Source organism: Castor canadensis, chromosome 1, assembly GCF_047511655.1.
Source record: "Castor canadensis chromosome 1, mCasCan1.hap1v2, whole genome shotgun sequence".
Taxonomy (NCBI): domain Eukaryota; kingdom Metazoa; phylum Chordata; class Mammalia; order Rodentia; family Castoridae; genus Castor; species Castor canadensis.
In genome coordinates this window covers 194020045-194046413 of record NC_133386.1, presented here as the reverse complement: position 1 = coordinate 194046413, position 26369 = coordinate 194020045, and the positions used below count along the sequence as shown (strand labels likewise).

Genomic DNA, 26369 nt, shown 5'->3' with positions numbered 1-26369 from the left:
CTGCCTCCTGAGAAGCTAGGATTATAGGCATAAGCCAAAGGCACCCGGCTAAGGTTTTCTTTGTGATGACTTCCCACCAGAGATCATTCACCCTGCCTTAACCAGACAAAACAACACAAGCCAGTGGGAGCTGTTAGATCAGGATTTGTTTTTATTCCTTGTCGGTTTAAAATGGCTAATCAGAATAAAAAATAAAAGGGCCTCTCTGTAGAGGCTGGGGTCTTCTCTGTTTAGAGGTTAGAACCCAGGTATCCCCTCTACCCAGCACCATACATGAGGTGGGCTGAGGGGTAACCCCCAAGGGACAATCGGAGGGGCCTAAGCCTGCCACTCCTTCTCTCAATCCCATTTTTGGCATGTGATGAAAAATATTGCTTTTTGGATTCGTCTCTTGGCCTTAGATTTTAAAATCACTTCAGCCATGTAAGCTACAGGGAAGCTTTGAGGGGCTCAATGAAGAAGCCCACCCTAATCTCTCTCCCCCAAGAATGGAGGATTATCCCATATTACTTCTTAAATTAGGCCAAGCTCTCTTCCTGATCCCTCCCACCACCACCAATGTCATGGAGCTGCAACCCCTTTCCTAGGGAAACTAGATGCCAATGAGCCTAGAAAATTAACTGTCCTCTCCAAGTCCTTCCCTCCTCTGACAAAGACCCCAGACTCACCTCTCCCCAAGTTTCTTCCCTAATCACTTTAGCACCAACAGGAGGTGCTATTTCTTTAGTTGGTAACTGGGACAAAATGGAGGGAACCATGGGAAAAAGGAAGATTTCCATGTCTCTCCTTTTTTTCCTGCTGGTCTAAGGAAAGAGAAGAATAAAATCCCCCTCCTTATATATATAGATATATATAGATATATCTATATATCTATATATATCCCTCCCTCATTCTCCCATCCCAGGATATATAATTTCTTTGATATTTATAATATATATATATATATATATATATATATGTACACACACACCTGGTAACGCAGAAGAGGAAAAAAATAGAATCCGTAACAATAATAAAAAAAATTATTTCTGGTTTAAAAATGATCTGGTTCCCTCCAGGGCGAGCAATTGCACAAATGTCCACTGAGTCTGGTCCAGGGATTAAGAAGGGAAGGAAAGGTCTTAAAAGGTAAAAGGGGGTTACCCCAGTCTCAGGGCCCCAACTCTCCGACTCCCCAACCCTGTGGCATTTTATAAAACGCTCCTCATCCTCTTGGAATCAGTGGTCTAAAAATGTCCATTCAGGGTAGGGGAACCCCTTGAGGGAAGGAAGGTGGCCACCTGGGGCCCTTTGGTGTTGGCGCAGAGGCATGGGGAAGGAAAGGCGCCGAAGGCTCACACTGAAATCTCATAGGTGGTACCACCCACCCCTGACACCTTCTTGACTCCGCCCCTTGTGGGGCTACTGAGAGGTGGCTGGCCTGGGCCAGGGGAGGCCGAGCCTATACTCTTGGGCTGCCCATTGGATTTGCTGTAGGTGGTCTTGAGCTGTACTTCATCTCTGGGAAGAAAAGAAAAGACAGATATCAGAAAAAGGAGCACAAAACACAGAAAGAGTTTTAAACCAAGTTTAAACTTGGTTAGGAAGGGGAAAAAATGTACTTTCCATATGCATATATTCTTACCCAAACAGACCCTTCTGTTTTACTGCTGTGTTTAACACAGCCTGATTCCCTGGCTTCCCCAATTTATTCCTCTCTAACAGCAACAATCTCGTACTCTTACCCTCAGGCAAATAATACTTTTCGGGAGATAGCATTAAGGGAAAAGTGTTAATCTTCAATCTCTAAAGAGGAATTGCCCATGAAAGAGCTGAGTGAAAATGAAAAGCTCAGGATACCCTTGGGTCCACCTACACTAGAATGATGTACAAGCAGAACCCTGATACATTCTTCACGGGTAAATGCTAATTAAGTTTGCCAAGGGCTAAGATGGGACTAATACTTACTTGGGTGTCAGTAATGGCTGCAAGGCCACTTCCTCCGTCTCAGAGACACCAGGTGGGGCTTTTTGGCTATAAGACATAGATCGGCCCAAGTATGGAGCAGTTGGGCCTGGTTCAGGAGACCCTACTCCCCGGCCCCTTAGCCCATCTGGTTTGCCAAAACGGGGGACAGCTGGGCGTCCCAGAGGAGTCTTGCCCAAAGGTGATCTCTTCGAATCATCTGAGGAAGAACTAGTACGAGGGGCATGGCCTGAGCCTGGTGTTGATTGAATGCCCGAGTCCCCCAAGCCTGGGTCTTCCTCACGGCCTGCAAGTGGGGGTGACTGGCGTAGCAGCTTCTCTCGTTCCTGGAGGGAGGCCACAATGTGGCGTGACAGATTGTCATAACGGACTGGTGAGGGCTCTCGATGTGTTGGGCCGGTTGGCACCAAACGTGGGTGCCTCTCGGCTTCCCGTTGCTGGGCCAGCCGGGCTGACAGGAAGGGAGAGGTGTAGCCTAAAGGTGGATCTGGCTCAGGCCCTGCCTGCACTGACTCAAAATCAGGGCTGTCTGAAGGAGTGAGTAGGCTGTCATAAGACAGGCTTCCATTGCGTGTCTGGTTAGCCAGACTTTTATAGGACGTGGAGGTGGTGCCTTCTGAACGGATGGACTGCAACTGGCCCAGCTCAAAGCCTGTGCCCTGGGCTGACTTAAGGCTGGAAGAGCGTGAGCCACTGGATAGTGGATCGAAGTGAAAGCTTTTGCCAAAGGTGGGAGACCGGAAACTGTCTGGCTCCAAGCTGGGCTCTGAACGGTAGCTGGGATGGCGGCTGCTTTCGGCAATTGAGGTTGGCTCCTTCAAGCTGTCTCCACGACTTAACTGAGGAAGAAAAGTAAAGCACTCTTAATGCTCCTCTTGTGACAAATGTTAGACCTCGGAGCCCAGGGAGAAAAAAAATTATAGCCAGGTATAGTGCATGCCTGTAATCTCAGCACTCAGGAGGCTGAGACAGGAGGATTCAAGTTCAAGGCCAACCTGGGCTACCCAGTGAGTTCCAGACCAGTCTGGGCTTCACTGTGTTTGTCTCAAAAAACAATCAGAATTATTTGCAAACAGTATGCTTAGAACTTTTACATGTATTATCTGGTTTAACCCCTAAGCAAATCTGTAAGTCTTAACAAATAAAATCATTTTAAGATGCAGAAAATGAAGCTTAGAGAAACTAACTTGCCCATGGTGGCAGAACTGGGTTTTAAAAATCAGATCTAACACTGTATATAATTATTGCTTTTATCTAGGTCACACTGCTTTTTCTGCTTTTTCTTTGATGAAGAACATACTGTAACAGAAATTCAATTCCCCTAATATAAACAATTAGTAAAATGCCCTTGGTTTTCTTCTCTTCCCTTCTGCTTTTTCCTCCCCACCCCCAGCTTCTTCTTCCTAAAAAGAATTGTCATATGTTATGTCCCCACTTCTTAAGAGTACACAGTACCTTGGCGCTGGAGGAATGAGGCATGGCGGCTGATGTACTGCTGCTACTGTAACCTGGCCGATACTTGTACATGGTAGGTGTGGGGGGGCTGTCCTTGCCCAAGAGGCTACTATCTGCAGGAGAAAAAATGCCCAGAGAGCAATACTTTACAAGCTGTTCTCCTAATCTTCCTAGGACTCCTAGTATAGGGGAAGAACAGGCAGGAACAGACAGACACAGCAAAAGGAAAATCTAGGGAACATAATTTTGCTGAAATCAAGACAGAAGACTCATACTAATTCAGAACTCAGGAAAGGTGAATACAACAAACATCTTTGGAAGTTATCTGGGGTCTCTAAAGGCTGACAGTTTTTCCCTCAAAAGTCTAGTGCACTGCCAACTGCTACAATCCCTCCTCTTCTATTAAAAAAAAAAAAAAAACCTGCACAGGAGCCACCTGTTGAGAATTCTCAGCCACAACACAAATTATGTCTCCTAGGAAATCTTTACAGCTAATGTTCTCCTACCTCTGATTCTAGGATCTCAAAGATCAAGGCAACTCTTACCCTCATTAGTAGCCAGGCTGAGGTGTGTTCGTAGCCCTGTGTAACGGCTCAGGTCCGGCTTAGGAGGAGGTGGAGGTTCTGCATCTGCAGACTGGCTTTCTGTTATCTCCAGGCTTCCCTTAGACTAGAAATGGGGGGAAGGAAAACCAAGACTTGGAGAACTGGGCATTAGGGTAACTCAAATATGAAACTGTCAGATAGGTATTAGAGAGCACCAAGAGTCAATTTGAGGCTAGTAATGGATAAAGTTTCCAATGAGAGCTTAATTCTGTCACTTATTTGTTCATTTCAATGTATTTATTGAGCTCCTACCATCTGTCAGCTGATGAAGACATGGAAATGACTCAATGTCTATTGTCACTGAACTTAAAAATCTAACAGAGAAGATTTATATTTAAGTGATTTTTTTAAACACAAATCAGTAAGTGATCCTGTAAGAAAGATGTAAACTAAACAAGTTTCCGTCTCTGCCATGGAGAGATTCCTCAAATTACCTAGCTTTACCCTAATTCCTCACCTTCGATCTCCTTAGCTCTCCCTGAATTCCATTATCCATGATCTTCACAGTTATCTGTCCATCTGACACTTCTGGTCGAAGGAAAGGAGGTCTAATTACAATTGTCTTCTCTTTCTTTGGTCTCCCCAAATACCTAAGTATCAAGAGTGACAAGATTCTCATTTATTCATTTAATTAAAAAATATCTACAAGTTGCCATTACATGTCAAGCATTTTACAAATATAAGAAATAGTCCTGGGCTAGGATGTAGCTCAGTTATACAAGAGCAAGGCCCTACACTCAATCTCCAGCACCAAAAAAACCCCAGTACCACCAGGCTAGTAGAAAGGTTAGCACTAAACTGACTTGATTCCATGAAGATCTGCAGAAAAACTAAGCCTTTATGAGCAGGTACCTAGTTCAAGGCACTCTGGAGTAAATCATACTGATCCTAACCCTCAAAGGAGTTTAGCCATAATACCCAAAGAGTATCAATTGAATTCACACGATGTACCAAAGAATGGCCAAGTCTCTCTCTTGCAGCAATTATCATTCTAAGATGGAACCCATCCTAAAAATCTGTCTCTCACCAGATTTCCCCTACACCAGAGTAAGCCAAAAGGAGACAAAAGTTTGACCAAGTGCGAACAATAGTCCAAAGGGTAGATGTACCTGGGTGCTGGAGAACTGCAGAGTACACGGCTGACATTGTTACAGCAGCCATTGGTAAAGGGGTTCACACCTCCCCGGAATTTACCCGTAACCTAGAAGGAGGGAAAAAAGAACCAGATCAGTCAGACTACTGGACTTTGATCTCCAAAAGCCAAAGCATAAATAAACAGCAAATTATTGTATACCCACTACCTGGGGGATACAAAGATGAACAGAACACAAACCTACCATCAAGCAGCTTATACTTGTTAAGAACAGGTACTCCAGAGTCAGGGTCCTCAAGTTTAAATCCTAGGTCTATCTCATTGTAGCTGTCTGATCCTAAACATCAGTTTCCTTGTGTAAAATGGGCTAAGTAGCTTTATGAATTTGAACAATAAGATAATCCACAGGTGGTCAAGTCCCTTATATAAAAGTGTTACTTGCATATAACCTATACATATCTCATATATTCTAAATTAGCTCCCGATTACGTATACTTACCTGACACAATTAGTTACATTAGTTAGGTATAATGACAAGAAAAACATTTGTACATTTTTAGCACAGATGTGCTGGCGAAGTGGCTCAAGTGGTAAAAGCACCTGCCTAGCAAGTACTGAATTCAGCGCCCTGAGTTCAAACCCCAGTGTCACCACAAAAATAATTTTTAAAAAAAGCAGATACACTTTTTCCCCCACATATATTCCATCTACAGTTGGCTGAATCCATAGATGTAGAATCTAAAGATACAAAAGGCTGACTGTGTAAGTAAGACTAAGCAGTTAAGATTAGCTACTATTACGTATACAAAACTAGTATTTTTAAGTGGTACTGTATTTTTTTTCTTTTTTCTTTTTTCTTTTGTTGGGACTGGGGTTTGAACTCAAGAGCTTCAAATGTGCAAAGCAGGTGCTCTACTGCTTGAGCCAGGCCTCTACTATCAGCTTCTGTAGGGCTGTCTCAACTCATTATTTGTATAAACTCAGAGCCTAAATTGCCCAGTACACAGTGAACATAAAGTAAATGTTTGTTAACTAAGAAATAGCCTCTATTTTCATGCCTTTTCTTTTTCTTTTTTGATTTAGACAGTGTCTTGCTATGTAGACCAGGCTGGCTGGCCTTGAACTCGATCCTTCTATCACCTCCTCCCAAGTGCTGAGATTAGAGGCCAAGTGCCACCACCACACCCAGCTTGCCAAGAGGAATTCTAAAAAAATGCAGATCACTTGGCCTAGAGTCAACAAAGTGTTACTGATGTATTCCTATCTAGTTTTTTTTTTTTTGGTGGTGGTTTTGGTGTACACTTCCATGCCTGGCTTTGCTCTAATGCTTATTGAGGACCTAAGCCTACCTCACCCCCTACCACTAACCTCTGCACCATGATATACAGTATTCATTAAGCCTCTATTTGTGGAAGCACTATGCTATACACTAATCAGAGGGCTTGATATATGGCTCTGCTCTTCAGGGTTTCTTATCACTTCTCCCCATACCTGTTCATTGGTTGTGCGTCCCCTAGCCACCAGCACCACATGAAATCCCGTGAGGCCAGCTACAGGGATGAAGAATAAGCCAGCCACACACATCACTGCCATTCTGATGCCAAACAGTCAAGGAGAACACAGCGATGTTATCTCACCTTCCCCAACCCTACTGTGGCCATTTTCCCTTTCCTTCCCCACTTCAGGACTCAATTTTCCTTTCTTCCTCAGCCCAATCCCACAACCCAAAGACCTTGAAGGATACGTGACAGCCGTGCGGACCCCTGAGAGTTCCTCTATGTGGTAGAGGACATAAAGGAGGCCAAAGCCAAACACACCCATAATGTGGGCTGTCAAGGAAAGGAGGAAGAGGAAGAAATAACGGTAGTTCCTGCGACCGATACAGTTGTTCACCCAAGGGCAGTGATGATCAAATTCCTAGGGGTAAAAAGAGACAGACTGAGAGACATCTTTGAACCACAACATTAGCTCACTTCTGTCAAAAAGAGGAACAAATGGAAGAACTTTTATTTTTAATTTTAGTAATTATGATCACATCTACCATTCAGTTGCAAACTTAAAAACAAGCTCAAGCAGTTTCTCTTGTTCTATATTTTCTGTAAGGGAGACCTCCTAGAGATAAGCTAAAGGCCAAGTTTTCAAAAGTTAATCTTATGTGAGCAAGGAACTTTAAAAGGGATGAATGTCAAAGAATTTATTTGCAAAACATTCAAGATTCATGAAAAAAGAGGCTTTGGAAGGAAAATCAGGCAGGTAACTGCTTATAGCTAAGTATAAATGAACTGAAAAAAAAAAAGGGTTAAAAATAAGAGAAAGGATTCAGAAGGACAGCTAGGAAAACAAACTGAAGTTTGAATTCAACAGCATGATTCTGTAGAAGCAAGAGATAATATAAAGCAAGATAATAAACTAAAAGATAACCAAAAGAGGGAAGGCTAGAACTCTGAATCTTGGTGTCAGGAAAGCTTATATTCACTTGGGGATCAAACTTTCCTCATGTGGTAACAGAGTATTCATACTCCGGTTCTCATGTGTACTTCATTGCTAGCACCTTTCAACAGAGCTAAACTGACCATGCAGCCTAGGCAGTTAGCCAGGAATTCACTTCATTCAAGGACAAGAATCTATTCTATAGTTAGGAAGAAGACAACTTAGGAAGGGCACTGAGTCTTACCACCCAGTCTTCTTACCTCCACACAGTTGTCACAAACACTGCAGTGGGAACATCGAGGAGGACGGTAAAAGCGACAGGTGGCACACCATTTCATGCGCACCTGGATGCCCTTGATCTCCACTGTTTTGTAAAGAGGAGCTCGGAAGTCATCTTCTTTGTCTTCATCCTCCTCAGCTAAAGAGAGGAAAAGTCAATTAAAAAACAACTATGCCACTAGGCACAGTGGCTCATGCCTATAATCCCAGCTACCTCCAGAGGTAGAGATCAGGAGGATGGAGGTTCGAAGCCACCTGGGCAAAAAAGTTTGCAAGACCCCATTCTTAACCAGTAAAGCTGGGCGTGGTGGCTCCCACTGGTCACCCCAGCTACGCAGGGATATAAACATAAAAAGTCCAGGCCAGCCGAGGCATAAACGTGACACCCTGTTCAAAAAATAAGTAAAATAAAAAGGGCTGGGGGCATGGCTTAAGGTGTAGAGTACCTGCCTAGCAAGCATATGGCCCTGACTTCAAACCCCAGTCTAGATTTAAAAAAAACTATGCTAAAACTCTAGTTAGTAAATGATACATACTGAAGGTATGGCTTCTGTCTTTGAGGAATTCAGTCTAATGGGTGAAAAAGAGCAGGAACTAGTAACATAGTACTATGAGATCAACACTATACATTATAGGAACACAGATGAGGAAGCTGTGTTGGGAAGTGAGGTTCAAGAGAAAATGATTCGGGGCTAGCAGAATGGCTCAAGTGGTAGAGTGCCTGCCTGGCACCTAGCAAGAGTTCAAACCCCAGTACTGCCAAGAAAAAAAAAAAATTCAGGAGGTAGCTCCGATATGTATATGCTGACATTCTTTGATCTACATTTTATGAACACTTGTAAAAGATAAATTACATATCATAATTTATATATGTACACACACATATGTATATATATGATGAGTTTGCACAGTAGTTCAATACCTACAACTACATGACTGAGCTACAAAAATCCAAGAGAGGAACTAGCATTAACCTTTTCCCACACAAAAATCCTTTGCCTCAAACGGCTTTCCTTACTCTATTATTTTATTCATAAATATTGCTCAAGCCCTGAATGTTCTTCCTCTCAATTTTCACCTATCAGAAACCATCCCATTTCAAAACTTAAAGGATATTACTTGTCCTCTCAAATTACTATTAATCTAGAAAAAAATACATATGGAAAGGAAAAATAAGTGAGATGTAGGGATTAAAAATTATCAGCTGGCACCAGTGGCTCATACCTGTAATCCTAGCTACTCAGGAGGCAGAGATCAGGAAGATTGCGGTTCAAAGCCAGCCAGAGCAAACAGTTCTGGGGATCCTATCTCAAAAACACCCAACACAAACACAAAAAAAGGGTTGGCAAAGTGGCTCAAGTGGTAGAGTGCCAAGCCCTGGCAAGCAGGAAGCCCTGAGTTCAAATCCCCAGTACCTCCACCACCAAAAAAAAAAAAAATTAAGTTTCCAGTCAGACAAGATGGTACATGCTTGTAATCCCGAACTTGAGAGGCTGAAGCAGGAGTATCAAAAGTTTGAGGCCTGCCTGGGCAGTTCAAAGCCAGCCTGGGCAACTTAACAAGATGATGTCTCAAAATAAAAAAATGGCTGGGTAACTGCAGAGCAAATTCATGGCCTGTCTGAGCTACACAATGAGACCCTGTCTCAAACAAAACAAAAAGGACTGGGATGTGGCCCAGTGTAGAGCACTTGCCCAAAGCACCTACCTAGCATGCACAAGTCCCTAGGTTAACAAAAAAAAAAAGTTTTCAAATTTTACTGTCTTGGAGAAATGCCTACAATATAAATAAATGAAAAAAATGCAAGGTAAAGAGCAATGCAAATAGGAAGATCTCACTTTGAAAATATAAAAATAGAAAGGGATGTAGCTCAGTGGTAGAGCTCTAGCCTACCCTGGGTTTGATCCCTAACTCCAGGAAAAAAAAGTCATGCTACTACAGCTATGTAGTATATATAAATAAATGTAAATAGTCATATATGTACATATATATGTATGTATGTATAAAATCTTTAGGTAAGGGGTGTAGCTCAGTGGTAGAGTACATGCCTAACATGTGCAAGGCCCTGAGTTTGATTCCTAACACAGTTAAAAAAAGATGTTTTTTCTTTTTTATTAGGATAAACAGTTGTTGTATGGGGAGACTCACAGTGACAATTATGAATGGGCTTACACTGTACATTGGGTACCACCACCCCCATCACCACCACTTTCCCTGTTCAAACATTGGTGGCAAATGCATTTTTTTTTTTTTTGGTGGGATTGAGGTTTGAACTCAGGACTTCACACTTGCAAAACAGGCATTCTACCGATTGAGCCACACCTCCAGTCCAAAAAAAAAATCTTCAAAATACTCGAACTTTTTTTTTTTTTTTTTTTAAAGTCTAGGCTCAGACTGGCCTAGAACTCAATACTAGAAGGAAAAATGCCACAACACAATAGTTATGTTTGTGCTGTAAAATCACAGGTGACATTTATCTTTTTAATACTTCCTAAATAATAAATACAATAGTGAGTATGTGTGTGACGTGGTAACCACACCTGTAATTCCAGTACTCAGAAGGCTGAGTCAGGAGGACCAAGAGTTCTAGGCCAGCCTGAGCAATATAGCAAGTTCCAGGCCAGCCTAGGCTATGTAATAAGACCCTGTCTCAAAAATACCTAAATAAATACATAGTCTTTTCCATCTTCCTCTCTAGACTGAGCTATTTTAAAGCAATGACCTTTTTTTTAAAAAAAAAAAAAATATATCATCCCAAATGATCACCACAGTGCCTTCCATATAGTATACCACTAAATATTTGATGACTGAACATTAAAGGCTCACTAAAATATCCCTCCTTGGCTTTAGAAACACAATGTTCCTTCCCCCTCACAGAAGTCACAAATAGTGAATCACTCTGATGCATGGTTTACAAGAACAATGAATTTCAGAAAAACCTCATCTCATCAGCACTGCTATCTAATACCACCCTTCTCACTCTTACAAAGTAATCTTATATTTGAAAGAAAATTAGATGTCGTTAGCAACATCTGTTAGTTTCTTTTCTTTCCGGCTCTATTCCAATCATGATGGTTCTTACTTTCACCTACTATTCCAGGAACAGCCTACTTTTTCCATGAGTATGACCTTTCAATATGCGGGACAGCATTCCGCTTCTCTACAAGTTCACTTTCGGTTTTCCCCTTCCTTCAACATCAGCTTTGCGCTCTTCCCTGGTTCTCTTCTCATGCTACAAACATGCTCAAGTCTTCTGAACCCTAAAAAAATACTCCTCACTTGTCCCATAAAATATTACTACATCCTCTGCCTTCTTCCTTAAAGAGGAAAACTAAAACTTGCTGACTTTGCTTCCTCATTTCCCTTTCACTGCCTTCCAAACCATTATAATTCAGTTGTATCTCTTCCTAATATACACACAAATACACTACTAAAACTATTCTTGGATTGGAGGTGTGAGGTCAAGTGGTAGAGCCCCTGCTTTGCAAGTGGTAAGCCCTGAGTTCAAACCCCACCCCTGAGTGGCTCAAGTGGTAGAGTGCCTGCCTGGCAAGCATGAGACCCTGAGTTCAAACCCCAGTACCACAAAATATATATATATAGATATAGATATTCACATTGCCAGTCACTAGTGACTCACACCTGTAATCCTAGCTACTAAGGAGGCAGAGATCAGGAGGGTCTCGGTTAGAACTCAACCCAGGCAAATAGTTCAAAAGACCTTATCTCAAAAAAAATCTATCACAAAAAAGGCCTGGTAGAGTGGCTCAAGGTATAAGCCCTGAATTCAAACCCCAGTACTGGGGAAAAAAAAAAAAAATGTTGTTGAGATCAATTATTTCTTAGTATCAAAACAATGGGAAGTTTTGAATTTCATATTGGATCTCTCTTAATTTCTGATACTGCCAATGGTCAACTATCTCATGAACTTTCCTTAGTTGTCAGTTTGCCCCATTTTTTTCTCCTACTAACCCTTCTTGTTCAATCTTTCTTTAATAACTTCTTCCTCTTCTGTTCATAGTAAAAATGTCAATGATGATCAGATTTGACCTTGGTTCCCTACTATTCTCACAGTACTTTTTCTAGACAATCTTATTCCTGTTGCTTTCAAACACTACATGGCTGAAGATTCCTAAATCAAGACCTTTTGACTACTCAATTGTCCACTGGCTAAGTCTACCTAGATGACCCATAAGTATCTCAAATTCAGTATTCTGGGGCTGGGAGTATAGCTCAATCATAGAGCACTTGCCTAGGCCCTGGGTTCAATCCCCAGCATGGAAAAACAACAACAACAAAAAAAATCAGTATGTCTAAGAGTGTTCTCTTTCTTCCAAACCTGTTCAATAGTCCTAGAACTTATATCATGGTTTATAAAAATCAGCATCCAAGTTATCTCAAAAATTAGGAACCTTGAAAACTACAGTAATACAATTACTTCACCCTCTCCCATCCAAGTACTAATCAGGCCAAACGCTGTTTAGCTTCTGAGATCAGAAGAGATTGAGCACATTCACGGTGGCAAACCAGTAGACGTTCTCACCCTTTTGTCCTGCCCAAGTGAACTACTATGAACACTTCTGTTGAATCTACTTTTGAAAAAGCTGTAAATTTAGCCTTGACTTCAAGTTCTCATCTGGTTTGTATTACTGCGACAGCCATCCAAAAGCTATATGCATTCTCACAGAAATATTTTTTTGGAAAAGGAAATCTGATCCCAAGATTCTTCCAATTAAATACCTCTTGCTGTCAAAAGAAGTATAATCTATTTACTTGAGCATGAGTCATTTAATTAAGCATGTAAAGTCCTTCACAACTTGGCTCTTGTCCTTTCTGGCCTCACCATGCATGATATCCTCCAAACCCCAAGTTCACGATTTCATGGCTACAAGCTTCTGTATATGCTGCTTCCTTGGCCTAAAAATGCCCCTCCCTTCCATCTTCTACCGCGTGAAGTCTTTCTCACCCACTTTAAGGAATACTTCCCCAATTTCTCTGGGCAGATATAACTGTAGCCTTTTCTTTTTTTTTTTTTTTTTTTTTTGCAGTACAGGGGTTTGAGTGCAGGGCTTCACACTTACTAAGCAGGTGCACTATCACTTAAACCAGGCCTCCAACTATGCCTTTTTCTATGTTCTCACAGAACCTTGCTCATGCCTCCATTTAGTTGTATCACAGTTATGGCTGTCATATTCATCATGACTATTATTTTACCTACTGACAACATCCAACCCGTATGTTCTATTTTTATTTTTTGTAGTGCTGGGTATCGAACCCAGAGACTTGCCCATTCTAGGCAAGCAATCTACCACTGAGCTATGTCCCTAGCACTTGGTTTTTTGAGCATCTTTTGTTGTTATTTTTTCTTTTCTTCTTTCTTTTTTTAAGCATCTTGCCATGTAGATCAGGCTAGCCTAAAACTCAAAATCCTCCTGCCTCAAACTCCCCAAAACTGGGGTTCCAAATGTGTGCCAACACATCCAGCTCCCCATATGTTCTGAATAAATTTCTGCTGAGTAACTGAAAAACCAAAGATTTGACCTAAAGTGAATCAAATAACTAGAAGTTATAACATATATTCCTGAAGACCCTACCCTAATTTTCCTTGTCAGATTATGAAAGTATTCCATAATCCTAAGACTCTAAAGGGCCAAGATCAACTGTGTATGCCCAAGTAATTTTCTATTTTTAAAGGCAACAATGAGTTTCCAAGAGAGTAGAGAGACCTTACCTCGAGGGAAAATCCCTGGGTCCATGAAGGTGGCCATGCTGAAGTTGGCCAGCACAAAGAGAAACATAATCGCATTGTAGATGGGCACTGCAGGTGACACATACAGGCTTAGTCCTGGACACCTGCTCAAACAATAAAGAAAATGAGGGGCTGCCTCTATACTTTGCACACCAATCACATAAAAAGCTATAAAGATTCAGCCCCCATTCCTATATATAAATCGTGTGGTTTACCTTTGCCGTCCTAAATTATCACCTTTATCCTTCCCACTAAGTGACCCAGTTCCCCATGGAACTGCTCATTTTAGATCAAGGTATGCGATGCAGAATCTTTCCTATATTAACCCCTTGCAGCAAGGTCTGTGTGCTTTCCTGTAAGTCTTTCCACATGTTTTTGAATTGTTCTTATCTCCCTAATAACCAAACTGGAGAACTAGGGACTGACTATGTAACTGATACTAGCTACGCTCCCTTCTCTGGAGCAGCCTGAGGCTTTTGGATTCCAGCCATGTCCCACTGACCTGCACAATGGCCTAAACCATGGAACACCACCTGCCTCTCTGGCTCCCCTCCCCCTACCCAGTTGAATTTCAACTGTCTAAAGTTTCTTCACTGTCAAATATTCCTGATAGTTTTATTCAATTGAAAGCTAATTTTCAAGGTCAAGAAATTAAAAAAAAAAAAAAAAAAAACACACAAGAATGGCTTTGAAGACTGAGAACTAAGCTGGGTGTGATGGTGCACACTCAGGAGGCTGAGGCAGAAAGATCATGAGTTGGAGGACAGCCCTGGGCTACATAGTGAGACCCTGTCACAAGAGACAAAAAAAAAAGATGAAGAACTAGACATAACCCCACATCACCCCAACATGGAAAAATGAAGCAAAGGAGTGTAGAAGAAGAAGAGGGAAAAAGAAGCTGGCCAAATATGCTCAGTATTCTACAGAATTCAAATCAAGAAAGATGCCTTAAATAAACTTTTCTTTGACCAAAAAAAAAAAGAGTACTACTGTCCAGGTTAAGCTTGAGTTCTTTCAGGATACTAATCCAAGTAGAGATGGGCTTCTGGCTCTTTCTTTCTCTACAAATTTTCTGGGAGTTTAAAGTTTCAGAAGAACTTCTGATGTGAAACTTGCTTTGTCAATAGTATCAAATGCCCTCTCCTACAAGACAGTGGCTAAATACCCTAATCTGCTTTAGGGCTGAGAACTTAAATCTCCAGAATCAGGGCAGCATCTGTCCTTGTCCCCTTTATCTGAACCAGTCAGAAGAAAGGAAGAGCTCACTGAAGGAAAGGAAGAAGGAGCCAGTAGAATGAGATTGCATGTGGGTCTAGAGAACAGTCCTGGATTCTGTCAAGAAAAGTGACCTGTCTCCACCAAAACAAAAAGCACAGCCCTAAATACTGATCCAGGGCAGTTTGGAATCACTGAGTCCCTTAATGAGAAATAAACAAACCAAAGATAAGAGACAGAATTGTCACAAAGTACCTCACAAATCTTTACCACCATTTCATTCATTAAAAAAAAAAATTAATATTATGTACCAAGCTTTTTAGATAGTAAATATCTTAACTCTCTCCTCTTGATAGGGCAGTATATAATTGAGACAAAATAATGAAGCTGCAATGAAGGAACCAATTTCAAAGACAAAACAGACCTTCAATCACAGTTCTACACTATTGTCAAATAAAGTCCCCTATGGAGACTCTTTTGCGAGTTCTTTGGTTCAGAAAAGCTATCCCCATACTGTGGCATGGTTCAGGGTGGAACACAAGAAGGAATAGTCTTTGCACAGTCCCACCCCAAAGCCTGACTTCCTAGGTTCCTTACTAGGGAGGGAGAGAAACTGAAAACCAGTCAGCCAGGTAGGTCAAAGCCCCTCCCTAATACTTAGCTGTCGTTTCAATTTCCGCCTAAGAAGAGAAAGGGTGACTCACTTCACTCCTACAGCCTAGGAAGATAATTAGAAGGGAAAAATAAAATTAAATCCTTAGACCACGAAGGTGCCCATGATTTAAAATTCCTAGAACTGGTCGTTGTGGCTACTGTGCCTGCTTGAGCTTCTAGAAGAAATAAGAAAGGCTGGCTACCTTCCATCTGGAAGAAACTAAAGTGAGTAAGAATGGTATCAGCCCCTTGTAGCCCAGGTATTCATCTTTTTGATCCCACTGTTTCACTTTCAAAGCAACTCACACAATTTCTTGGGTGTCCTGCCAACCTACCCCTGGATGATGAACTTTATCCCTACAGTCTTCTTGGTATCAGCCCATCCCAGTTGGAGTATAGAAGCCTGAAACTGATTTCCTGTTATCAAAATAAAGTCTGCTCTTCCCCCCGCCCCCCACCACAATGGCAGAATCTACAAGTAACACAAGTAACTCAAATTCATGAACAGTATTTATTCCTAGAATCGGAGACCTACTGCTTCTCACCTTAGCACTCTAGTGGAGGGAACACCTCACCAAGGAGAGGCATGTGTGAGCAGAGCCTGTTCCTGCCACATCTCATATTTGCTCGGCTTGAGAAAGGCTTTCCATTGCTTTAGTACTCTGCCAGATTCTTAGGTGACCACCCCAAGTGGCCTGTCTGAATCTGTTGCCTTTAATGGAGGGAGATGCAGCCAGAACTGAGTTGAGGAGCTGTCAGGGCTCGCCCGCAGCATATAGCAATAATCATAGAGCTCTAGAAGCTTAGGGCGTGGCCATAAGGCCCAGAAGGCTGACTGACTCATTGATGGGATTCCCAGGCCTAAACCATCCCAGGTAGAACAGGTTCTTCTGCCCACCCATTCTCCTGTTTGTCAAGGTCAAAAAAATGGGGGAAAGGGGTGTCAGCATCCACACTTCTGAAATCCTTTTTCCTAGCCCTAATTAAACTTCCTACTTATTAAATAGGAACTTCCTAGTTACTAAAATAACTTCCTATTAAAAAAAAAAAAGGGTTAGGTTCCTGGAGGGGGGAAGTAGAGTTGAGAAGTTCTGAATTTTAACCCTGTTTCAATTAATGCTTTACTATGTATTCTTAGGTAATCCACAAGAAACTCTAAAACTGGTTACATCAGCTATATAACAGAAACATGAGAATGGAGGATATCTGGAAAGATCATAGAATTCTTTTTAAGCCAGCTGATTTAATACTGAGTATTCACTGGATAGAAGACACAGTAAGACATTATCTCCATCGTCATCAATTATCATTCCAGCTCCACCTTCATGCTTAATTCCATTTCCCTTATCTGAAGTCCTAGGGGTTCAAGGACATTTAAAAGAGAGGTGCTAAGCTCCTGAAGAATAGATCTATGCATTCCACCCATGCCTAGCATATTGCTTGAGTATGACTAGTGTTTCATGTTGATGAAAAGGCTGCACTGAATGCTCTATTTCCTGCCCTTGGGGATCTTCATCTAGGACTGCTTTCTTCAAAATTCCATGGAAAAACAATTTTCCCTCTCATAGGTGGGTTTCTCTTAAAACACTTGTTTTGTGGTACCTCTAACCTAGACTTTCCAGCAGCTGAATGCTCTATATAGGACCTAAGTACTTATTCCTGGATGAGAAAACCATGTGGGAAGGAAAGGAACAACCATGCTCAGTTTATGCCCTACATCACAAGGCTGCTCCCACTCAAATCAGGTGCTAACACCTCCACAGTTATGGCGGAAAAAAAAAAACAGGGAGAGCCTCTGTGGTTGCCCAACTCTGTAGGTAAAAGTGTTGGAAGGGGCCAGAGGCACAAACTGAAAGAAAGCAAGCTGTTTCAGGGACGGAACACTGGAAAGGCCATGTAGATTTTTAGACAACCTGATTTTTATCGTACCTTTGGAGGATCACCTGAAGCAGAGATCTTACCCATACCACCTCTCTCCCCCAACTTTAGAAAGAGACAAAATGAGACACTAACTGACTTATCTCACAGCTAGAGGAAACTTCAAAGATCAATTTGAAGATTTCAAATGGTGTTGCCAAGAGCACAAAGAAAGTCTCAGGGGGCTCCAGGAAAGCAAAAAGGGGACACCAAGTAGCTGGGCCTCTGTAAGTCTTCCTCATTTGAACCAAAGTATTTCTAATTTTTATGTTTTATGTACTGGGGAATCATACTGCTTAAATAAACAGCTCTAGGTCTACTTTCTCAGAGAGGAAAAACTGAGATTTGCAAAGATTAACACACTTTTCCAAAATCAGTCTCCTGACCCCCAAACAGCGCATATCCCACTTACCTAGCATGACCCCCTGCCAGTCACAAAAGGAGACTATGCCATGAGAGATAGGACCCATTATCTTAAATGCAGTCAGGACCTAACCAGGAGGGGTGGGTTACAGCACAAACTCTTTCCCAAATAATGAAAAGGGAAATAAATTAAGACTGGATCCTCGTGCAGACGCAAGTGGCTCACACCTGTAATCCTAGTTACTCAGGAGGCAGAGATCAGGAGGAGCTCAGTTTGAAGCCAGCCTGGGCGAATAGTTCTCAAGACTATATCTCGAAAAAAATCCTTCACAAAAGAAAAAAAGGGCTGGTGGAGTGGCTCAAGGTGTAAGCTGAGTTCAAACTCCAGCACCACCAAAAAAAAAAGAAAGAAAGAAAAAGACAGGATCCTCACCATTTCTCCTTAATTTTAGTATTAGACAAACTCTATGAATGAAAGATTAGACCCAGCTCTGGGGGGAAGGGCCTCAACTGTTCCATTCAAACTTCCCTGGGGCAGAATATGATCACTATTTCTTTGAGAAGCAAACCCAACTAGTAGTTTCTGCTCATTGCTTTCCCAACATGACAAAACTTCTTAATTAGTTGACGTCTACATGCCTCAACTAATTCTCTGCCAGCAGAATGGGACTCTACTCTCAGTCCTCTAGGTATCAAAGTAATTTTCACTTAAGGTGATAATTCTTATATACCGATATAAGAATAGCCAATGGTAGCCTAGTGAAGAAAGCAGAAAGATGACAGAGTAGTTACAGGTTTAAGGCCTCACAGAGGAGCTGATTCAAAAAGAGCATTCCTCCTGCCTCTCCATTTGAAACTGTGAACTCTTTCTTATGTTGTATATGGTTTTAAATGGTGTTCTTCCTCAAAATGGGTAGAATCCATGGAGGAACAGTTGAGAATAATGGTACCTCAATCCAGATACATACTCCAAGGGAAACGCTACAGTCAGATGGGAAGAGACAGAAATTTCAGGGGTACTAAGAGCTACAATTTACCTTACATTTACCTTAACTATGACTTAAAGCTCATCTAACTTCGGACAGAGGCAATTAATTCCAAACAGAGTCAATAATGTCCTCCAAAATCTTTTTTTCACAGGGATTAGAGACCATGGAATAAGGAAGGCCCCTACTTTACTGGCAGAGAATGAGAAAATAGGTTAAATAGCTTCAACCATCAGTTGAGAAAATGCCTGTCAGGACAACTCTTTGTGGGCAAACTGGTATAACCAGCCAAGCACTTCAATAGTTCCAGATTAACAAATTAAGAATAAGGATTCAAGGGCAGTTTGAAACAGAAACCACTTACTTTCCTGAATATCCTTGTTTCTCCAAAGACTTGACTCTCAAGGAAAATAGACCTTCCCCAGACCTTCCCCAACCAGGAAGGTCTAAAGATGTTAAATTATTCTAGTACATTATACCCACCCCACCCCAACCCAGCACCTAAAGAGCTGCAAAGATACTAAGATATGATATAAATGTCCCTTGGTTAAAATTTTGACTCTGCTTACTGGCCATAATAGCAAAAAACAAAAGAAGTTATGACACTGATCGGTCACTCATCCTTTTGGTAGCCAATCCACAGAAAAGGACAGAATACTGAACATATTCAGTTACAAAGGAGAAAAACATAATGAAGAAAAGAGAAGCCAGACAGAGAAGAAAGGATATCTCTAGATCCTTGAAAGATCTGGCAGATATGCTCAGGCTGGCAGATATGCTCAGGCTACAGAGCTAGGGACCAAAAAAATCTATGACTTCTACACTTCAGAGAAGGGGAGAAGGAGACTGCTGCTCATATACTAGGTGACTATTCAATATTGTTTAAAAAACTAGGTAAGACACCTGGGAGACGGAGGCAGGAGGACTGTTGGGTTCAAAGCAACCCTGGGCTCCCTAGAGTGACCCTATCTCAAAAAAGGGTGGGGGGGGCAGAGGCTGGCAGAGTAGCTCAAGTGGTAAAGTGCCTACCTGGCAAGCACAAGGCCCTAAGTTCAAACCCCAGTATTGCCAAAAACAAAATAAAAGAAGAACTACATAGAATTATTTCAGTAACACTTTGCTCTTTTGGCCTAAAGTGACCCACATCTTTTAGAATTCCTTTAGACAAGTTAGATATGGTGGCACATGCCTCTAATCCCGGCACTCAGGAGTTAGAGGCAGGATTGAGTTTGAGCCCAGCATGGCCTACAAGCAAGACCCTAAAGAAAAAAGAATTCCTTTGGCACCTGAAGCTCAGTTTGGGAGATGTTTTCCCTGTTTCAGATTTACTTCCTGTGTAATTGTCCCCAGCCCAACAATTTCTGCTTTGATGAGCTCAAACTTCCTTAATTTCCTACCACTTATTTTCTTCCTCTTTTCAGCAACCTTCTGTTGCCCTAAACATCACCTCACAATAGGTTCAAATTTGAACCTTGTCAAAGTGAACTTCCCAGAAGATCTTGCATGCTCTGGTTGTCCCAAGAGCTACAACTCAATGACTAGTTGGAGTGCTAACTCAATGACTCAACAGTGTAAGGGCCAAAAGCCTGGTATAGTTTCATTTATAAAATTATTTACAGCAAAGATGTTCGCCAGGTGGTCCATAGCTGTAATACTGGGGACAAGAGAACAGATAAATCACTCAGTCACCTCTAGTAACAAGTAGGTGAACAAAGCCTTCATATCCTAAGTGGGAATAATGCAGATCCTAGATCCTAAGTGGGAAGTCCTTCTTTTTTTTTTTTTTGGTGGGGGTGGGGGGTGGGGGAGGGCTAGAACTTGAACTCAGGGCTTCACATTTGCAAAACAGGTGCTCAGCCGCTTGAACCACACTTCCAATCCATTTTGCTCTGGCTATTTGGAGATGTAGTCTTTCAAACTATTTGCCCAGGATGGCGTCTAACCTCAATCCTCCCATCTCAGCCTCTCAAGTACCTAGGATTACCGGCGTGAGCCACTGATTAAAAGCAAGAAATCTTTTAATGCCAATTGCTTTTCCCAAGAGGACCAATGAATGGGAGAAGTACTCTCATTCCTTTCAGCAGGAACTAACATAAAGGGACTCTTCTAGGGTTCTCTTCCTAAATAAAGCTTGTCTTTTCCCAGTGGCCTTCACTTCTCTAGGCTTCAGTTCTTAAGAGTACAAAGAAAACTATCACAGAAACACTAAAAGCCAAAACTGTCTCTTTGGTATGTATATCTTACAAATCAATTCTGAAATTCTCCAGTATTCAGTTTCTGCAATCTCAAACCTAAAATTCAGACATTGTAAGGAACAGCCATTACTATTTGAAAAGACTTCAGCTAATCTAGCTCTCTCAGAATTGACTGTTTAGGCTGTTTCACACTACTCTGAAGGTTTCTTCCCATATCCTTACTAACTTTGGATCACCTTATGATGTAGCTGGGCATGAAAATATGAAGACATCTATGATTCAAAGGAAGGGGGAAACAGAAGACTAAACAGTAAAATTTACAGCAATGAAGAAAGGATAAGCCTTTTTTTTACTCTTCTTACACACCTCTAGAATCTGAATTTACCTGTATCAGAAATCAGCCACTCTCAGCCACTTGGCTTTGCAAATAACTACAAAACTCAAAAAAAAGCAGAGTCCATGACCTCCCATGGAATACCCTCTCCCCACCCCAAATACTAACACTGGGAGAAAACTCACGTAAAGGCAAAGAAGAGTGTTGTAGCTCCCACTAAAAAGATGGCGGCTGCTGAGACCGGGACATACTTGCTGGGTTTGAATCTCTTTCCAGACTCTGCGGGCATGTTGGAGCTCTGATGGGAGATCTGCCCTGCCGCATAGCCCAGGCCCACACAGCGGCAGAACAGACAAGAAAATGGGATGAGGGAAGCAACAGAGAGGAAGGAAACCAGGGAAAACAGAAAATTTAAAATTATCACCCTTCCCCCTCCCAAATAAAACTGACGGTCAAAAGATCTCAAATGAAGGAAAGCACATGGGAGGGGGAAAGGTGATTTCAAATGATGAAAAACCACCTCCTCAGAAGAAAGAAGGGGAGACTAAGAAATACAATTTGCACAGTTTAAAGGTTGGAGACAAACAATAGGCTGTACACATGCAAATAGTTGCAGGTGGAGAACATGGACAGTCAGATAGATCAAAGTATAGCTCATGGATGGACACAGGTCTTCCAAAGAAAAGAAAGAGAGTATAAGGGTAGGGCACAAAACATCGGGCAAGGAAAAACTCTTCAGAGGAGATACAGTAGTACCTCCACAACTATAACAATTCCACAAAATATGAGCTGCACCTAAAAGAGGTGTGCCCTTCGTTTCTATTTTAATCCAAGGAGGGACTTGAGGCCCCTTCCAGCTTTAATGAGAAGCTGTTTTTACTGCAGTCCTTGTCCCTTTTAGGCAGTCTTCTCAACGCCACCACTCTCACACCTTGACTTTACCAGGGCTTATAGTTTGGCAATGGTGATTTAATTTTATTTCTCTCTTGATGGCCAAAGCTGGACAGCAGCTGTTACACGATCAAGTTGTAAATCCTCTTCTTTGAAGGGGGAGAGAAAACAGAGACAGCAAACTGTCTGTCCTTCAATCTCTTCTTGTTATTCCCAAGCCCTTTAAGGGCTCCGTTTCGTATAGAGTTCATGCAAAACTAAAGGGAAAGTTAAAATCCTTGAAGCCATATTCTTCCCGGTAAATAGAATAAGATGAAGAAATAAATTCCACTTGATGATACTTTAAAAGATTACTGTGGATAAAAAGCAAAGTTCCAAAGATGTCCCTGTTTCCAGGTTAGTCAAGGTCTCTGATCTTTTTTTCTTCAATCTTGGGCTTCCTGGATGCAGAGTTCAACTGGGTTATGGTGCCTTACCTGGAGAAAACCAAATATCTTTATCAAAGAAATTATTTCAAGGCATTTCTTAAGAACACTAAGGCTAAAACCCTACTGGCTACTCTTAAAAAGTGCCTTTTGAAAGAAAGATTATTTTCCACTTCACTTATAACTCCAAATTGGGAAGAAAGTGGACTTAGAATCCTTCACTTTTCTAAAGTGCTATACAGATTGGAAGGAGGAAAATATTACTGGTCTATTGTGTCAGGTAGGCCAAGAAATATAAAAATATATACATAATATAGTAATATAAATAAAAATAATATAAATACCCAGAATATAAAAATCTAAAAACAAAAAAGAACACAAAAATGAAGGGCAGTCCCAGAACACAGGTTTCTTTTGGGGCAGAGTATCTGCTGCTACACAAAAAAAAGTAATCTCCAAGTTAGGACAGCAACTCTTATTTCTATGTGTTTGTCTCTTTTTTACTCCTCTGTCCTCTTCAGCTATAACCCTAAAGGGGCAGAAGTTGGCTAAGGGTTAGTGCAGTGGTTCAAGTGGTAGAATGCCTGCCTAACGAGCATGAAGCCCTGAGTTCAGGCCCCAGTAACACACACACACAAAAAAAGATCGTGGATCAAAAGATGAAATGCCCTCCGAGAAATTGAATCTACCATTAAGGCTGGTCTTTTTCTTCCCAATTCAACAGTTTTTCATTCCAACACTGGCCTATTAGGAAGTAAATTGAGCCCCACCTAACCCAATATGATTAAGAGTAACAATTATTTCTGTTGATAATAGCAAAACAACACCAGCACACCTTAATTTTATAGGATGCTTTTCATCTGGTGATCTCAAAGCACTTTACTCACATTATCTGGTGACAGAGTCCCTTATCCCACTCTGTAAAATTGAAGGCTAGAGAATGCCTGAGGCCATTCCTCTGAATCACTAAGCGGCCAGGTTCACATGCCCCTTTGCTGACATAAACCCTTTCTACCTGTTTTTCATCTACCACACTGTATGTCCAATGTTCAACTTGGAATCCACAGACCAAATATTTTATTTAAGTCAGAACTTTAAAAGTTTTATTCCCCTATTTAATACCAAATGCAGATATTTAAAACATCACAATGGTCAGATAATGAAATACAAATATGCCTGGAATTTATCACTTCCTCTCTCATCTGTGACATGGAAAGTAAAGGCACCTTCCTTCAAGATTCAGAAGGCCAAGGATTTCAGAAGCCCAACTAGCAATATTAGAATGAAAACCCAGAGATTACAAGAAATTGTTACAGTCCTAAAAAAATGGATTCTCTTTACTCCTTAACTTTATAATTATTTGTTTCCTGTAACAAAGTACAATCTTCTGAATTTAGATTTTATAACTTCAACAGGAATCATCAAAATTTTGGTCTGTGGACAGTAGTATTAGAGTAAATGTTTCCCTCAAAACCCCAAAGGTTAGACTAGATGGAAAATTACACTACTTAAATTTTCCCTACAGTTAGGCTATTACTTTGAATCACTTATTATTTGAGATTAATATTTTCTACAGGAAAAAAGCCATGTGGGCTCATATTACCATAGTAAGTCAGTGTCTGAAGGCCATAAAATTTTGGGAGATACTGGGATACTAAAGAGATCAGCAGTTGAGATGTCCAGGGGATGTACATTAGAAGGGACAAGATAAAAACCTAACAATTTATTGGGTATAAATATAGATACACCAAATCTTAGCAAACGGATGTGCTATGGATAGACAGAAAGGTTGAGTGTGGTTCATCAGTCACACTCTGATGGATTCATACCAGTATCACACTAAGTAAGTGTACAAGAATATGTATAACATATTCAGGCAGAGTGAAGTATGGAATGAAAATATATACATATAAAATAAAAAATACAGGATCTGTAATCTGAGGTCTTTAATAAGGTTTAATATGAGTACTTCCTTAAAGGAGTGAATGGATATGAGCAATATCACTGACAACACAACCACTGTTCATTGAAATAAATTACTGTAATAGTACAATACGGTAATCCTAAATACACGTTAATGGAATTATCGTCTTGTACTATTACACTAATTTATGTGGAATTATCATGGAGTAATCCACATCAAACTATCAGAGAAAAACCCAAACAGAAGTTTAATGAGTTATTATATAGTGAGGCGGCAAAAAACATGGCCATGTAATTCTTATAATCATTAGGTGAGTACGTGGTAAAAATGACCACTCTAAACAGATTTGATAAAGGGCAGAGAGATACTGGGATAAAAGGATGGAGATGCAAACGTAAGATTAACCTGGACAAACTGGCATTGACCAGGAAGTGAAAAAAAAATCCAAGGCACAAAAAAATAGTCTATAGCAGAAATATATACCTGATTCTACAACTGCCTCCAGTAACTTTAAGTCACTTTCTTACTTCTCATTCCATTGTTTTCATTTGGCCAAATCGGTAAAACACTTTCGCCTCCCTGCCTACAATAAGATTCCTATAAGTAAAAATATTGGCAAACACGTTCAAGCTACACTTGTAAAAGTACAAAGTACTGAAAGCATGGAGCACTCAGCTGGTGGGGGTAGGGGAGAAAGCGGGCGGGTGGGAGAGAACAGGTAACAGGATCAAGCTGGGGCCAAAATAAGTATCAGCAGGCTGGGGAGAGCGAGAGCCGCAGAGCGGTAAAAGGGGAACAGCACCCAGCAGCCACCCCGGAGCTGGGGCAGGCAAGGAGAATCGGCGTGTGGGCCAGAGCTGACCACCACTGGGCAGAATCCACAGTAGCAGGGCCCACCCCACTGAGGGAACGGGCTGCGGGGTCAGCACAGCCCAGGGGCGGCGGCTAGGTGCCAAGCTCGAAGAACCAGGTCTGGAGCTGGGCGACCCGACAGGAACCCGTTCCGAGTCCTGGCGGCACTGAGTCCCCAGCCTCTGCCTGTCGTCCGTTTCGCGGCCCACGGGTCTGCCGCGGTCGGATGACCCGGCCCAGAGGAGGGATGGGGCCTTAACCTCCTCCCCCTCCTTGGTCCCCCTTCCCTAGAGGTCACTCTTCCCTCCCACCTCATTGGCCCGGCACTTCCGGTTCCGCAGGGGCCGGTGTCCCCGGTACTCACCCCCGGAGCGGTGCCCGTCACCGCCGCCGTCGTTGTCGCCGCCGCCTCCCGGCAGTGCCGTCCGGCCTCAGCGAGGCAGCGCGCGGCCCCCGCACGCTCCACGCCCGCCCCGCTCCGGCGCGCTCCCGCCAGCCGTCGCTCGCCTTCGAGCCGGCGCGCGGCCGTTGCCCTCAGTGCCGGGTCTCTAGCCTTCCCGGCACTCCCATTGGCTCTCAGGCTCGGGCGCGCGCGACGTCTCGCGCGGGACACGTTCCTCTCATTCATGTAGCTCTCGCTGCCGCGCCCGCCCCCGCTCACTCTCCCATTCACTTACAGCCCCCACCCCCACTCTTCACTGGGACGTGCGCGCGAACCCCGGCGACCGCGGCGACCTCGCGTTTTGATTGGTTGCAGGAGCACAGCGTTGCACGCACGCAGGGGACGCGGGAACGCGCGCGCAAGGTTGCCGGGTTCTGCAGAGCGCCGGGAGGGGAGGACGGCCGGGAGGGGAGGACTGCCGAAATGCGCAGGGTCAGAAATGAGGACATGGCCAGGCAAGACCTCCCTTTTCCTAACTTCTATTTTCTATTCCTATTGTATACAAACATAATTTTTCGGAGAAAAGTTGTGGAAGTATTCAAAGGCAAGCGGCTATCCTCTCGAATTCGCCAAAGCCCCTCCAGAGTAAGCGTGG

General features: G+C 42.2%; 1 protein-coding gene across 3 annotated transcripts; it reads right to left on the bottom strand.

The window, feature by feature from the left end:
* Positions 1-133: 133 nt before the first annotated feature.
* Zdhhc5 (zDHHC palmitoyltransferase 5) lies at positions 134-25914 on the bottom strand. Of its 3 annotated transcripts, XM_074045920.1 has the most exons (12): positions 25697-25914; positions 21426-22607; positions 13559-13680; positions 7809-7966; positions 6863-7035; positions 6610-6712; positions 5135-5226; positions 4483-4615; positions 3966-4089; positions 3421-3533; positions 1948-2804; positions 134-1500 (listed from the first exon to the last, which is right to left on the bottom strand). In XM_074045920.1, the coding sequence occupies exons 2-12, from the start codon at positions 21527-21529 to the stop codon at positions 1335-1337; spliced, it is 2145 nt and encodes a 714-aa protein (XP_073902021.1). In that variant the 5' UTR covers positions 21530-22607; positions 25697-25914; the 3' UTR covers positions 134-1334. The 3 variants fall into 3 exon arrangements, with proteins under 3 accessions (XP_073902021.1, XP_020023237.2, XP_073902032.1); XM_020167648.2 differs by lacking the exons at positions 21426-22607; positions 25697-25914 and adding an exon at positions 15991-16458; XM_074045931.1 differs by lacking the exons at positions 13559-13680; positions 25697-25914 and having other exon boundaries at positions 21426-21532.
* Between the last annotated feature and the right edge of the window lie 455 nt (positions 25915-26369).

Coding starts and splice junctions, on each gene's coding strand:
- Zdhhc5 (XM_074045920.1), bottom strand. CDS start 21,529: ATGCCCGCAGAGTCTGGAAAGAGATTCAAACCCAGCAAGTATGTCCCG. Junction 13,681..21,425: donor ACACTCTTCTTTGCCTTTAC/GTGAGTTTTCTC, acceptor TTGTTTGAGCAG/GTGTCCAGGACTAAGCCTGT. Junction 4,090..4,482: donor GAGAGCTAAGGAGATCGAAG/GTGAGGAATTAG, acceptor CCCCATTTCTAG/TCTAAGGGAAGCCTGGAGAT.